Source organism: Hydra viridissima, unplaced genomic scaffold (genome assembly GCF_058129835.1).
Source record: "Hydra viridissima isolate aposymbiotic clone 2 unplaced genomic scaffold, HvirCarnegie_v1 scaffold_1, whole genome shotgun sequence".
NCBI lineage: Eukaryota > Metazoa > Cnidaria > Hydrozoa > Anthoathecata > Hydridae > Hydra > Hydra viridissima.
The window spans coordinates 24,379,483-24,396,516 of record NW_028324300.1 but is presented as its reverse complement, the minus strand read 5'-3'; the positions used below and the strand labels follow the sequence as shown (position 1 = coordinate 24,396,516).

Genomic DNA, 17,034 nt, shown 5'->3' with positions numbered 1-17,034 from the left:
AAGTAAATAGTTATTTATAGTTAACATGGTAAATCTTTGTTTAGATGGCTATGTAACGTGTTGGTCATGGGAAACCAAGTGCTCCAACAACTATTGTTGCTAAAGATGAAATCCTGGCTGAACCACGTGTGTTGCTGGCGTCAAACATTTAAAGGGTTTCCAATATTTTCGGCGTTTCTATCTTGTGTGTCTCGTCAGTATCCTCTGTAGTTGATAAATAAAACAGCTATTTTCATAGCCACATATTTTTTAAAAACATATTTAGCAAGAACAATTATTGTGGTACCCTATTTCCATAATTGTAACAAGAAATTTGCCTAAAACAATCTAAAATTGTACAATCATAAAATATACAAATTTAACTTTCTTTGCATAATTAATAATGTATTAAGTAAATATTAAAAATATAAATGATAAAATAGTTAAGTATTAACAATAAAAACAAAAAATAAAAATATTAAACAAAAACGTATTTAAAAAAATAACCACTTTGAAATTTATCTACATAAGTTTTTTAAAATTATTTTAAAAACTTTTAGTCTCTGCGAGCGAGAGCGATAAAAGCAAAAATATTAAATTATTTTACGCCGCTTAACTGCAGTATTACCGGTAAAAGTATAATTATTTTATATTATATTATTTTTAATGAAAAATAAAAATATTTTAAGACTTAGAAATTCTCATGATTACCTTTTCAATTTATAAATTGTTATTATTGTTATTGCAAGACCAAAAACCTTGTTGTTTTGTCCGCCAATTTGAATCACAGACATCTAAAATTTTCAACTCATAGAGTTGAAATCTTTTGACACACTTGAAACAAATGACGAAAAGATTACGATACGATGCAACACGCTGAAAATTATTTATAACATTGAAAAACTTTGTCACGCTGAAATAGTCGTAGCGTAACATTTCCATCGTAATTACGACATTTCTAGCGTTAGGCTAGAAAAAGTTTTATAACATTGACTACAGGTCTGCTTATTGCGCAATGTAACGGTAATTAATTTTCGTTAAAACTGAAAGCGTTTTAAAAAAGATTTTTAAAAAATGGCGAATATTAGGGATTCTTAGTGGAATTTTTTACAACTTTGACTTCGAATTAGAGCACTTTCCGTTAATTTTCAACTCTATGTTTTCATATTTTTTTGACTCAGCATGAAATTCTCTTTCAAAATCAGCAATAAAAAAAAGGGGGTGCAAAAGTGAAGTAGCGCCACTATTTTTTATATAAATCCTTCAACTATAATATAATCTTAACAACAATTATTTATCTTAATATGATTCCTTATGTAATAATATCTAAACTAATAATTAAATTCCAAAAAGAAAGAAGTTTTAACTCGCTAGAGGGATCTTTCTCGAATGGCCGCGTGCATTTATAGAACGCACTATTTCAAAGCCTAGTAACTAATGACGAATCGAGATTATTATTATTATTATTATTATTATTATTATTATTATTATTATTATTTTTATCATTATTATTATTATTATTGTTATTATTATTGTTAATTTTATTATTATTATTATTTTAATAGCTATTATTACTATTATCATTATTATTATTATTAATATTATTATTATTAATATTATTATTATTATTATTATTATTATTTATATTATTATTGTTATTTATATTATATTTGTTATTATTTTTATTATTATTAAATTATTATTATTACTTTGATTATTTTTACTATTATTATTATTATTATTATTATTATTATTATTATTATTATTATTATTATTATTATTATTATCATTATTGTTATTATTATTATTATTATTATTATTATTATTATTATTATTATTATTATTATTATTATTATTATTATTATTATTATTATTATTATTATTATTATTAGTATTATTATAATTATTTTTATCATTGTAATTATTATTTTTTTTATCATTATTATTATTATTATTATTATTGTTATTTTTAATTTACTTATTTTTAATTTACTTATTTTTATTATTGTTATTATAATTGTTATTATTATTGCTTTTTTTTATTATTGTTTTTGTTATTATTGTTTTTGTTATTATTATTATTGTTAATATTATTTTTATTATTATTACTATTGTTATTATTATTATTATTATTATTTTTAATATTTTTATTTTTTTATTATCATTTTTATTATTATTACTGTTTCTTTTATCTATTATTATTATTACAAAATAATATTTATCTAAGGGAGAACTAATCTTAAGTTTATTTCTAAAGATATTTTTAAATAAAATCAGTTTATAGATGGTTGCTAAAATTGATTTTTATGAAAGTGATTGCAGGCTCTTTAAAATGAAAAGTCTTTTGCGTTTCCAGTAGTAAGATTAATATGATTGTATCAAATCCAGCTCTAACTTATTGCTAAACTAACATATTAATTATGTGTTCATTTTTGTGTAATTTTACGTTAATGTAAAATCTAATCACTTCAAGTAATCTCCATTTCTTTGAAAGACAAAGCAGGTAATTTTTTATGTTTTTTCTTAGTATGATAATTCTTGCTTTTCTGTCATCATTTACAGTATTTAGGAAATCATAAATGTATAGTTTGTTCTATTATGTTAGTCTCAAAGTTATACATTTAGTTACATTTCTTTTCATTTAGTTGCATTTCTCTTGTTTTAATCTGCAAATTATTAAATGTTGCATAAGTTAAAGTTTTCAAGTTTAATAAAGTTGATTTTAAGTTAAAATGATTTTTATTTTGGGCTTTGTTTAGAAAATGATATTTGATTTTAAATCATTTCAGTATGACCATTGTTCATCTTCGTAGAGATTTTTTTTTTTTTTCTAATTCTTTTCTCATTTGATTTTTTTTCTTTATAAATTGTTTTTGATAAAAGCAGAAGCTTATGAAATCTAGGTAAGTGTATTTGATGTCATTGAGTAGCATTTAGAATAATGTTTAAATAATAACAAACAATTATAATATTTAATTTGACTTCTTGATTTTCTTGAGCATTATTACTCTTCATTTACAAACCATATTGTCTTTAAAATAACTTATTCAACAAATACCTTTGAATTAATCGACATTGTTTTTAACAAAAATTCTAAATATTGTTAACTCTTCAACTTCTTAACTTAATTTATTTTTTAAACAAATTTTAGCAAACTTATACATGATATACAGTTCAAATGTGATTGAATTAGTTTCAGCGCATTCCTTTAACTTGTCTACATCTTTATCTAGCTCAAGATTATTGTCAATAGATTTAACGATTAATTATAATTCTTTTTAATCATTCATTTCATTTATAGTGGTAACAGTAAAAGTTCATTTGATTCCATATCAGCTGTTAGTAATAATTCGCTAACAAATTTTGAAGTTAATCTTAAAGTTGTCGGGTTCTTTCCTTTTAAGTTTATCTTAAAGTTTTCCTATATTCTTAAGATTTGTGTAGTGCCTTTAAAGACTCCAAACTCTTCAGCTGACTTCCTTACTTTCTGTAACTTCTGGAATAATATTAAAAAATGCAAGCAATCTTTTTTGCTCTTTGCATTTGGTCTTTATTCCACTCAAAAAAGTCTAAATGCTCTTCTTTAGTGTGTAGGAAATTGTTGTTGGAAATTTTTTGAATGATGCTGGCAAGTATTGAAACTTATATGAAGAAAGCTTTTGTTTAAGGTTCTATTAAAATATTCTCACTCTTTGTCAATAGCCAGGCTGCCTTCATCAACATCTACTTAGCATTTGTTTCTGACAAAGAAGACAAATTATTAACTTTCATTTCTTCAATTCGGATTCAACTTTTCCCAGGTATATCTCTGGCATAAAAATCTTTAAAGTAAATTCATGCTAATTTATAGGGGTCTTTATTTACGTATTTTAAATGTAGTAGGGGAGACTTGTACAGAATAGACCACTTCTTTATAAATGCGATTAATATTTATTTTGTGAATACTATGGCGGATTTATTACTTTAGTAGACAAGATTCATATCTTAACTAACTGTCCTTGAAAGGTGAAAACCATTGAGCAAATACAACATTGTTAAAAAATGCGATAAACATGACCCTTACTAAATTGTTTAATGGTCCATTCAGTACAGTTGGTTGTACTAGATGGTTCGACCTTGTACTGAATGGACCAGGAGTAAATTCTTAATAAATAAAAGGTTGAATTATGCACAGCAATGAGAGTATATTAATGTTCCAATATTGAATGATAATTTTGTTATCCTAGTGAAAATTGACTTAAAATGAAACATTATAAACCATGATGTTGAACTTTGCCAAGCTTACTTTGGACACATTTTGACCTTGAGTTTTATAGATTGTTATGGCCAAGGCCTCTTTTGTTTGCACTCTTGTATTTTAGAAAGCGTTTTTTGATTTAAATCAATTCATCATAAGGGTGATAAATGGGAGCTTAAAAAAAAGAAAAGAGTATGTTAAGACAATCTAGATTTTTCTGACTAAAAAAATAAAGTTGAAATAGTTATTACAACTTCAGACGAAAGTCTCTATCAGGAAGTGAAATTACAATAATCACAAACATATAGGTTTGCATTATCTGTACTTGTGCATGCTTTATGTGCCCAGCTGGCACATTGTCTGCAACGGTACCACAGTTCATTGTCTAGACCAATTTCTCCACAAATTGCACATAATTCATTAATTGATTTAATTTCTCCACAAATATTTAAATAATCTTCAACACCATTATCACTACTTTCGACATTGGTATCATTAGTATTATGCTCATTATCATATGTTAGTATTGGGAACTTTAGAGCTTTTGAATTTTTAGATTTTTTTCTTGGTTTCCTTAGTTGCTTGCTTTTTAAATTTTTTTGTTTTTCAGAAAAGTTATTTTTTTTTAACTTTTGCTGAAGTTGTTGATTTCGGAGAGCTTCTTTGACTGCAGTATCAGTTAGAATGGAAGAAGATTTTGCGAGCACCTTTGCATTTTTTTTAACGAGCTTTTGCAGTAGGATAAGGGCATATACTTTCTACTTCCAGGGAACTACTTGCATTTTTGTTAACTTCACAACTTCTTTTTTTTTCTACTGAAACTGGATAAATGTTGAGTGCCTCAGGATTAGGTCTGTTAGTACCCTGGGATAAAATAAAAACTTCATCTTTCCATCGATCTGGTTGAAATGGATTTATGCCAGATGCTAAAAAACCACTAATGATGTTAACTGGTGTTGATGCTTTTGTCCAAGCCTTTCCAGAAATTTCTGCTATGTCATAGATTGAGACAGTTTTTCCTAGATGTGATACCAACCAGCTATCAATTTTTGAACCAGGAACTGAATTTTTTAGAAAGAAATCTTTAAAGTGGACACGTGGAAATATGTAGATTGGTGTTAACAATGACCTACTTGCATTTACTGCATTACACATTGTTATCAAGATACCCCGTTCAGTACTTCTAAAAGACCCAAATTGAGGCTCTCATCTTCCAGCTTAAACATGCTCTGGCAATTGAACAGTAGTGATCCCAGTCTCATCAACATTCCAAATGTCATTTGGTGAAAACTTGTATTTAGTCAAAACGCTATGCAGATTATTATAAAATAGATCCAGATTATGTTTATTGAATGCTGACATTCGACCAATCAATGTTGCCTATGGCTTTCTTATAACAAGTTCTGGATGAAATTTTAAAAAAAGTTCTAAACCAATCAACACCAGCACGTTTATTTATTTCCCAAGGTTTTGTACAATTTGGATGTGAATGCGGAAATTTCTTCTCAAGTTTCAGAGCATATTCATATGTTAGTGCTCTTAGTTTAAGAGGACTTAACCCATATCCCATTTTTGAAGAAACTAAGCAATATTGAACCAGTTTTTTTTCTTCTGATACTGAAAACACTTTCATAGAACTGTTACTATATGGAATACATCGTAATTTGTTTAATCTGGTGATTGCTGAGCTTCTTTAATTCTCTTTTTAAGAGTTGAACATTTAACTTTAAATATCTCAGCAGCTTTTCTTTCAGATAAAGTTTTTGTCAAAACGTTCTTAATTGCTTGGATCATATTATTTAGATCCCAACCACCCTTCACTGCTGTTGTTTTACTATATCTCATAATGTTTCTGAAACAAAAAAAAAAAGTTGCAAATAGTTTTCTCATAAAAATTACTTTTCCTTGGTATTTTTTATATATAACTTATATAAAAGCTAAATGTAGAATAATATAAGTTACATTGAGTGACACTTTATTCTTAACTTTTTATATTACGAATAAAGTATCAAATTATTGAAGTTATAAGATAACTTCTAGCTTCAAAACCACTGGAAAATAATTTAACTATAAAAAATTTAATAACTTAAAGTAATATTTCATTTTGTATGAAATATAATATTCTAAATAGGAATATGTTAAAAAAAAACCTATTACCTTAATAAGTAACTTGTATCCTAAATTTAGCTGCCTCCCAATACTGAAGTTTATGATTTTTAGTATAATTTATTTGTCACACTTTCACAACTTATTTGTATTAAAAAAAAAATACAAGTATTTTGTTTTAGTAAGTAACAAACTGAAACGCAATAAATGCTCATATCGGGAAATGGTCCGGTCCATCCAGTACAATCAATGGTGGTTTGTGCAGTACACTTAGCAAAATCCACGTTACCCATTAATTACAGCAATCTGTACCTCAGATAACTTTCCTTCTTCTATTATCCGAAGTCCAAAATATATATCTATAATATTATTAACATTAAGAGTTAACTTCTCCTTGAAAAAACTTTGTAAATTGAAAACTCAGAAAGGTTAAAAAATTACATTTGCCTTGAAAAAACAGAAAACTTCCATAACTATTGCTTTTCTTCGAATAAATTTAACCCAGACATACTGAAGAGACATTGTGTAAAGGTGAATTATTTGTGATGACAAAAATACATCCAACTGGTCTCTAAGTTCTTATTTTTGAAAAGGTCCATTTAGTACAAGGTCCATTCAGTACAAGTCTCCCCTACTCATACCTAGGTGTATTTTTCTTATAGATTAATTTAAGTATATCTAATTATCTTTTAAATTTATCTAATAAAAGTACTGAAATATTTTGTTATTCTTTACTTTATTGCTAAAACTCAATTTGTAATTTAAGTTAACCTAGAAAGTAATTAATGATATGTCTAAAGCTTCACTAACAAGTACAGATGATACCGCACAGTTTACAGTTAGACAAGAACCTAAGCCAGATATTAGACTTATAAGATCTATAACAGATACTTATCCTAGAGCAAATGCTTTTAATAAACATGATAATAGTACTTCTTGGTATAAGTATGATGACATGCAAAGGATAGGGGAGATATTATTTTTTTCTTAAAATTCTAAAGATCGTTTACAAGTTGTTTTAGCTGCGCCTTTAGGAATAGATGCAGTAGAGAGGCATAGAGTTGATATTTCAGAACAGCTGAAGAAATTTGAACAAGCCTACAACATGGTAAAAGAGTAGTAGGAAATTATACAATAGGAAAATCTGGTGGTAGATCTCATTGGATTGCTTACATAATCTTTAAAAATGCGTTGGCGCAAATTAAATGCATTTATAATAAATTATTAGGACAAACAAAACCAGAATTTGAGCAACAATTTAAAAGTGTATTCTATCCTTTATTAGATGATGAGTTTTTATATTTATGTATCTCACCAACAGATAACTTAATAGAACAGCAAGATGGTTCTAGTTGTGGAATCTTTGCTCTTGAGAATGCAATGAAGCTGGCTTCAATCCCACTAGTGGATCTAATATCACGTAATTTCTCTCCTAATTATGAACAGAGAACGACAAACTAAAAGAAATTCATTTAAAACTTTTACCAGGATACCGTAATACAGATACACACCCGAGTTAAGCAAAACCTAAAGAAAAAACAGAAAAAAAGAATGTCTTTTTTAGAAGAAAGAGAAAAACTATATTCTGATCAAGTAACCAAAGAAGTTATATTAGCTGACACTATTCAAGAACTTGAGAATACCTATCAGACAATAGAATTAGAACTTTTTTGAGAAGCTATAAATCCAAAACTTGGAGGAGTTCATTTTTCTTCTATTTTTACCAAGGTCTTGCAATTACCTGAAGACTTTGGAAATCTGACGCAACAAGAAGAGTTTGTAGATGGTTTGACTGAGAAAATAAGCATATATTTGTAAAAATTGTTTAATTTTTATTTAAAATATAACTTTAACAGAATATTTATATTATTCTTTCATTATAGATTCGATTAACTATGGTATAAAAAGAACTGCTGTATCTTGTTTGTTAAGCTATTTATTAGTATTAGTTAAAAATTATTCATCATCTAAAATGACGCTTTCTAATTCTGTTTTTTAAATTATGTTTGTCCGTTAAAATAATACTTTAAAAGTATGATTATGATAACAAGATTATTGCTAAAGAATTCTATGTGGAATCTTGTAATCTTAAATCAATATTTGTTCAGCCAGTAAAGAAAAAATATTCTAGTTATCAAAACATTTTTGAATTAGTTGGTTATTGAAATTTGTTTACATTCTTTTATAAATATTAAAAAAAACATTTGAAACATTGTTATATTTTTTGTATATCACATTAATATGATCAAGTAACCAAAATGTTATATTAGCTGACACTATTGAAGAACTTGAGAATACCTATCAGAGAATAGAATTGGAACTTTTTCGAGAAGCTATAGCCATACATCCAGATCTTGGAGGAGTTGATACTTCTTCTATTTTTACCAAGGTCTTGCAATTACCTGAAGACCTTGGAAATCTTACGCAACAAGAAGAGTTTGTAGATGGTTTGACTGAGAAAATGAATACATATAATATAGCATTACCTGCTACACGAATACCTATAATGACTTTATTGCACCATGGTCATGGAGAATATTGTATGAAACTCTTGCTAGATAAAAGAAAAGCAAATGAAGAAGAAGAATTAACCGAAGCAGTGTCTAAAAACCAGGCTATTGTAAAATTAGGTAATGAAATAGCGTGGTTTGAAGATAAAAAAAACATACAAGAAATAAAACGGAAAGTCGATAATAATCAATATTATAAATCAGCATATGAGCATGTTCATTGGATATTGGACATGATGCGTGAAAATTATACGAAATATTCAACTGAACAATCTGCACTTTGGATAAAAAATAAAATTCAAGAAATAATACAAGATTTAACAAATGAATTTCAACAAGTCTTGGGAAACAAAGGTATACGAGATCAAATAGACTGGTTATCATTACCTGAAAATGAAGATAAATTTAAAGGTATAATAGTTGAGTATAATAGCTTAGAAACTCCTATACCTGAGGAATTAATTGATGAGATGAGAGAGCAATATTATGTTGGAAAAACTCATCAATACAATACATGGATAGAACATGAAGTTGAAAAGGTTATATCACAATTACATGAAAATTATGGCGCAGAGTTTGATAATATTAGAAGTAACACTCCTATAATTCATCGTCCTATTGTTTGGGGAATGCCTGGTCAAAGTCAAGGTCTTGATGTATTTGTATATTCAGGAAAAACTGAAGATAAAACAGTAACTATTCCTTTTCGAAAGATACATAAAAAGTTAATTGAATCTAATTGTATAATGCGTGCGGGGGTAGATGATGGCTATAATTATTTATTAGCCCATATGGTATTTGTTGTTACAAACCAACCACACTGCAAGAAACCACAAGGAAAATATATAGGTGGTCGAAGATTTATAGATTTTCCTATAGGCTTTCCCCTTAACATTTTATTTAAGAGAGAAACTTATGCTCAGTATATTAGAGATTACCAAATCGGCCAATATCCTCACTTTGTTAGAAGACAACATAGTGAACCAGCATTAGTTAAATTTTTAAAAGATAATGTTAGAGATATAGTATTTTGCCTAAAAAGTATGTTAACGTCGTTATATGGTTCTTGTTATGATTTTAAAGTATATGCAGCTAATCTCTTTATTAATTCTCAGAAGAATATATGTAGCTGGTGCGAAAATGATTTGTATGATTTAATGGTATCTAATATTGAAGGCTCTTTTCTTTCACTGTTAAAACAAGAGCTTACACATAATCATTTAAAAACAGTATCAAAAAGCAATAATGGATTTCCATATTTGTTTATCACTGTTTCAACTCATGAGCTTTATACAAAATATTGTACAAAAACCCTAGAAAATGATGCAACAAGGGCTCTTGATGAGAAGGTTACAGATGATGGAGGGCATCGTCATCTAAGCATCAGTATCAAACAAGTTGCAGGAAGAGTAATTTTAAGTACAGCAGAGCAATGGTTGGATGGTAAAAATAATGAAGAGCGTTGCACAGAAGTGATTGATGGTTTAAAAAATAGTACTAAAAAAGTTCCTTTCTATTCTGGTTTTAGAAGTGCAGGAGGAACGGATTCTAATTTGGTACAGTATAAGTTAAAAGATTATCTGCAATATGAAACTCCTTATTGCTTTAGTGATGATGACAATATAGAAGCTTTATTACAAAAATGGACAATTGCAGATAATCAGGACTTGTTTCAATTGACAATCTAATTGAAATAAAGTTATAGTTACAAAGTTATGAATTATTTCCTTTTAGTTAAACAATAAAAATGTTGTAAAATGTTTTTCTTGGCTTTAGAATTAAATGAAGCAATGCTAATTTTATCTGGTATTGGTGGAAAGGTAAAACCTCTAAAGAATCGTTTGCTAATACTATGCTAATGTAATACTAGTTACAAATCACAGAAAGTATTCATCACATAGATTTTACCCAATAGCTCGACCTGATAGTATTGAACGCTGCTCTAAAATGCTAGAAAGACCAAGTTTTATAACAGAACATCGAGGTTTGATTATACAAAAATCTTTGCAAAACCATAAAGAGACTCGAGTTAAACTGAAAAGTAACATTCGCTCTATTTTTAACAATGACCCAATGTGTGCAAAAGGTATCAATGAAGCAAGTTTGTTTTTATATGAGATAATTCCTTTAGTTAAATATCATAACCCAAACGTAAAGGTGGTTTTTACAAAAGATGAAACCTTACCATGTAATCTAGAAATTGGATTTGAAAATGATACAGTAACTATACCAGTTGAGACCAGATCTTACAATAGCATCCTAGAAGAGTTCTTTGGTCTTGCTAAAGAAAAAAATTTGTGAAACATTTTTCTTTTTTTTAATTGAGTGTTTTGTTATCTAAGGTATTTGTTTATTGTATATAAACTATTAGTTTATAAAGTCCTGTCCTGGGTACAAGATAATTATAATGTAATATTAGGACAATTTAAGTTGCTGTCTTTACTCAGTATTATAGTTTGTTTTTTTTGCAAGGCAATAAATTGTAGTAAGCTTAGCCCACACCAACCCTTCATATGTCTGAGTAAAATAGCACTACTTAAATGCCCTAAAATACTCCAAAATCTGGTTCTGAATACTAACAAAATTAGTAAATGTCAAGCTAATGGATTTTTAAACTTTCTTTATGTATAACAAACATTTAGAATATAGTTTTACATTGAAAACATCTTAAAATGTTGTGCAGGAATATGCATGTTAAACATGAAAAAAATAATCAAAGTAGGTTTTATATGTTATACTAAAACTTTATTTGTACAGCTATATGCAAACAATGTTTTAACCTTTTTCATGGTGTTAGTACTAAAAAAGCCTTTTTCTTTTTTTCTTTTTTTTTTTAGCTTATGACACTGATTTAGGTAAGGAAATGTAACCTTTGATACTTTGAAGAGTCAAGATTATAATTATATTTTATGTCTTGTTAGAAAGTTTACTATTATTGTTTAAATCTTAAATATAACAATGAAAGGTTTGCGGAAGAAAAACAAGCTAAAGTTGTTTTGCAGTTTTTATATTGTTACTGCATATTGGTTTTTGAAATCCATGTATTTTTTGTTTGTCAAACTGCTGTGTGTTGTTTGTTAAGCTATTTATAATATTAGTTAAAAATTATTCATCATCTAAAATTAGGCCTTCTGATTCTGTTTTTTAAATTATGTTTGTCCGTTATAAAAACACTTTAAAAGTATGGTTATGATAATAAGATTATTGCTAAAGAATTCTATGTGGAATTTTGTTATCTTAAATTAATGCAAGAATATCCCCTTCAGGAACTAATAAGTGGAATATGGCATACAGGACATTGATTTTTTGGTTGATGCCCTCATCCCTGACAGAGTCCACATCTTCTAGCAAGGACTTAAAAGCACTCTGTGTGGACGCTGTTTGAAACTTCTCTCTCAAATTATCCCCCACAAAAGGGATTATACTGGCATGTTATTTGATAAACGCTATGAGTTTAGATTCCGTAGCTGCAGCAGTAGGAAGATCAGCCTCAAGCCATTCTGCTGATTCTTGGGCATCCCGCTTGAGTTGTTCTTTTCAAAGACTTTTCATAAAGTCTTCTGTCAGATTTTAGGATTCGGGACCGTGGGAGCAAGCTACACCTCCGCAACGACTCCCAATCCTGCCCCGATGGAAGCGGTTTCTGACAGTTCTATGGGCTTTTTCCATCGTGGATCCTGCAACCCCTGCTTCTGCAATGAGAGAAGTATATGTACTGCCTACTGTTGTTAAATGAGCTTCCATTCCTTTCAGTCCTGCTTTACCCGCCATCATCCCTGCTGTCCGCCTGACGCAATGGAAGCACCCAGCTTTAGTTTTTCCTGGAACAACTTCTCATTTTTTAATTTGCGCGTATAATCGTCTGCTCCTTGATCAACTTCTTTGACAATCGTCTCAACGGCTCAAGGAATGAGAAGAAAATCTGCCTGACCTGGGATTGGAGCAGCCATTTTCCTCATGGCTTCTACCATCCATAAAATTCGGGGATCAAAGTCTTTTAACACTTCTTTTTGAGCATTGCTCAAGGCAACAGGAATATTATAAAGAGAAGTCGCCGCATCAATGAGTTCACCTCCTGCATGCCGCAAACCTGCCCCATGAATCATCTTGTTGAGGCACCAATCCATGATTTGCCGTTTTCGCCTAAAATCCTGCAAACGGATTATGAGAAGGCTTATGTTCAACGGATTGAGAGGGGTCTGGAGGAAGAAGATCCGACTTAGCTATTTCTTGTTCAATGGATGCGAAAGAATTATTCATTATCCGATCACTACGAATCCTTTTTCTTTTGCCAGTGCTATTTACTCATAATCTATTGAGGGGACTACTTTGGTTTGCTTTGCTTTTGGATTGTATAAAGTGATCCTGTTTCTTAGCCCCTCATTCCCCTGTTGCGGTGTTTGATGTTGCCCTTGCGGCATCTGTGAGTTTTCCTGAATAGAATGGGGAATTCGAGAGAGCTTCTGATTATTTCTATCAGTTAGGGTGGATTCTGTGGATTCTTTTGTTAAACTGATCTAAGAGTCCCATTTGTGTCAAAAAACCAAAATTGAGGTTGCCGTATTTCTCCTGACCCTTCACAAAAGAAAAGAAACCGTCCGCAATCGCATCGTAAAGTTCTGTGTTTGAATATGCCTTTGAACCTGTCAATTTTCCAAAAAGTTGTTCGGCTCTGGCCTTAAAGGTATCCCCCGTAAGGACGATATTCTTCTTGTCTGTGAGAAGAACCTTGAGATCACCCACTCTGTCCAACACATCATATAAGTCATCATTGGTTTTTTCGAGAGTGGTGCGTTGTTAGCCTGATTCCGTCCCCTGAGATTGTGAGGACTTCATTGTAGATTGTGCATCGGGGTCTTGTTTGTTCCCCATAGCCTTATTCAAGTCACTGCCTACCAGTACTGCCCCAATCTGAAGCTGATTCTGTTGTTCATTGAGAGCATTCTGGCGCTAGGTTTCAATATCCGCTTTCTTTTCTGTTCCAGTTCGTATTGTAATTGAGCAGCCTGTTAACGACTTGCCCGATCAAATTCTTTTAAATTAAAAAGCGCTGTGTTTCAATTCAAACGACTGCCAGTCCTTTTCCAAACTGCTGGGCATTGAGATTTGCTTCCTTTGCTGCCAGATTCTTATTGTGGATCAAGAGATTTCGCTCTTCTCGTCCAATTGATCAGTTCCTTAAGGGCTAAATCTTCTTTCAGGATGTTTTCATCCTACATAGACCACTCTTCCAACAACGAAGACTGCATCTGCCTGAAACCTGCACTATCTTGCTGTCCACTCTCTCCTGGTTTTTAATGACGAAAGTATTAAAAAGGGGGGCAAAATCCACCACAGAGAACCGATCTTAGGTTTAAACCTGCTCAATCCTGTTCAGAGCCACGGATATCACTTGCTCACCCTGCTTATAAAGAGCTTCAACTTTTTTCGTTTTGGGAAGACGTTTGATCACACGGCGTTTGTTACCATCGGTTTCTGTGACTGTAATGGCTTCAGCTCCTGCAATTTCTTTAATTACATCCATGTTCTCCAGGGGAGCAGAGTCTTAAAAGAGTTAAAAACTTTGATTGGTTTTTCTTTAAAGCACTAACAACATAAGTTAACCAATATGTTCTCCTATAAACTTTTTCTTCTATATTTGATTTTCAATTTTTCATGGACCAGAAATCCATTACCACTTGAATCAGTAATAAGTTTAAATCTCAAAGATTGAAAGATTATTTGTGTGTTAGAAGTAAAGCCTACCATCAGACATTTAATTGGGTTATTCCATATCTAACTATTAAAAAAAAAAAAAAGTTTTTTGACATTTTGACATCTCTAAAGTGTTGATTTTTGCATGATTTGTTAAAATTTAAAATAAAGTAAATAACGGTTCTTAAGACAATGAAACTTTGACCTCTAATATCTTGAGAATAATTTGGGGAAACTTTATAAAATTTCGGATCTTTATCAATTTTTGATTAAAAAAACTAACAAATAACTACCTAATGAATCATTTATTATTATTACTAACACAAATATTATATTTAAAATCATAATCAAAAATTTTGTTGTTGTTATTATTAATATTGATATTATTACTATTATTATTATTATTGTTATTATTATTACTATTATTATTATTATTTTTATTATTAATATTATAGTTATTTATATTATAATAATTATTATTATTGATATTGTTATTATTATTATTATCATCATTTTTATTATTTTATTTTTTTTTCTTAATATTATTATTGTTATTATTATTATTAATTTTATTATTGTTATTATTCTTATTATTATTCTTATTAATATTATTACTATTATCATTATTATTATCATTATTATTATTATTATTATTGTTATTATTATTGTTATTATTATTATTATTATTATTATTATTATTATTATTATTATTATTATTATTATTATTATTATTTTTATTATTATTATTATTGTAATTATATTGTTATTATTGTTGCTATTGTTATATTTATTTTTATCATTATTATTATTATTATCATTTTTATTATTATTACTATTGTTATTATTGTTATTATTATAACTACAGTTACGGAAAAAAGTATCCGGACAACCATTTTTAGGTATAATTCTATGCTAAATGAAGGAAACCTCATAATGATATATATATTTTTTTGTAGCTCTCGACAAGCTCTATCTAAGTGTACCACCAAACATTTACTATACTAGGTAGATGTCTCTTTTGGTAAGAAAAACTAAAATGTCTGTGGAAAAAAGTATCCGGACAAAAAAATTTTTTTTTTTTTTGTAATTTATTTCTTTAATATTTAGTCCATCCTCCTTTATCAGTTAATACTTCGTCAATTCTCTTAGGCATTGACTCAACCAAACTCTTACACCTCGTTATATCTTTAGAATTCCAGCATTTTCTAAGTGCTTCCTCGATATCGTCTTTTTTCGTCAATATGAGCTTACAAATTTCTTCCTTGACTACTTTCCATAGGTTTTCTATAGGATTCAAGTCTGGGCTTTGTGCTGGCCAATATAACACCTCGATATTTTTGCTTTGGAGCCAGGCTTTGGTATTTTTTGCCGTATGTTTTGAGTCACCATCTTGCTGGAATAAGAATTCTCCATCGAATAACTCTCGAGCAGATGGTAGCATATGATTTGAAAGTATTCTAACATACTTAGGGGAAGTCAATATATCCTCTATAGCATGAACACGCCCCACACCATTCCAACTGAAGCATCCCCAGGCCATGACATACTTGTCATGCTTTATTATCTGTTTAACATGCTTTTGTTGCCTTAACTCACCTGGTCTTCTCCTTGTCCAACGTCTACCATCTGAACTATTAAAGCATATTTTTGTTTCGTCTGACCATAACACCTTCTTCCAATCATCAACGGTCCAGTTTTGATTCTTTGCAAACGCAAACCTCTTTGCGAGATGTCGTTTGGTAAGTAACGGTTTTTTGGCAAGTGCTCTACCATGTAAATCATACTCATGCAGCCTATTTCTAACAGTTTGAGGACTTATATTGACTAACTCGAGTTCTCTCACTTGATTCGCAATATCTGTTGCATTTGGTCTCACGGAATTCTCAACCAAAGTGAGGATTTTTTGATCAACCTTTAGAGTTGTTTTTCGTTTTCGTCTAGATCTTGGCAAACTTTTGAGTACTCCATGCTTTTTAATTCTCCCCAGAGTATCTTGAACAGTTTGGGCATACAAAGCTGTTGAGCTATATACCGAACCGTTTTGCCTTCTTTTAAGAGCACTTCAATCTCTTTCCTAGCAACTTCTGTCAATTCTTTACTTTTCACCATGGTAACGGTTGTCAATGGGTTCTAAATGTTATAGAAATAAAAATTATGGTTTTTATCATTTTTATTTATATTATCCTAAGCTACTAGGATACTTATAAGATAATATGCCATTAACTTTATTGAAAATCTTGACCAAAAATTTGCAGAAAGTAACTGTCCGGATACTTTTTTCCACAGTCATTTTAGTTTTTCTTACCAAAAGGGACATCTGTTTAGTGTAGTAAATGTTTGATGGTACATTTAGATACATACATTTAGGTACATAGGTACATTTAGGTACATTTAGGTACATTTAGGTACATAGAGCTTGTAGGGAGCTACAAAAATATATATATAACAGTATGAGGTTTCCTTCATTTAATATAGAATTATACCTAAAAATAGTTTGTCCGGATACTT

General features: G+C 29.4%; 2 protein-coding genes across 2 annotated transcripts; one reads left to right on the top strand and one right to left on the bottom strand.

The window, feature by feature from the left end:
• Positions 1–4,488: 4,488 nt before the first annotated feature.
• Positions 4,489–5,371, bottom strand: LOC149894042 (uncharacterized). Its single transcript, XM_090068800.1, is given in 2 exon segments — positions 4,489–4,912; positions 4,914–5,371. Coding segments are annotated over 2 exon segments (882 nt in total).
• Positions 5,372–6,264: 893 nt separating this feature from the next.
• Positions 6,265–14,771, top strand: LOC149894041 (uncharacterized). Its single transcript, XM_090076613.1, has 2 exons — positions 6,265–10,388; positions 10,609–14,771. The coding sequence occupies exons 1-2, from the start codon at positions 8,784–8,786 to the stop codon at positions 10,612–10,614; spliced, it is 1,611 nt and encodes a 536-aa protein (XP_089932739.1). The 5' UTR covers positions 6,265–8,783; the 3' UTR covers positions 10,615–14,771.
• The last annotated feature ends 2,263 nt before the right edge of the window (positions 14,772–17,034 follow it).

Coding starts and splice junctions, on each gene's coding strand:
- LOC149894041 (XM_090076613.1), top strand. CDS start 8,784: ATGAATACATATAATATAGCATTACCTGCTACACGAATACCTATAATG.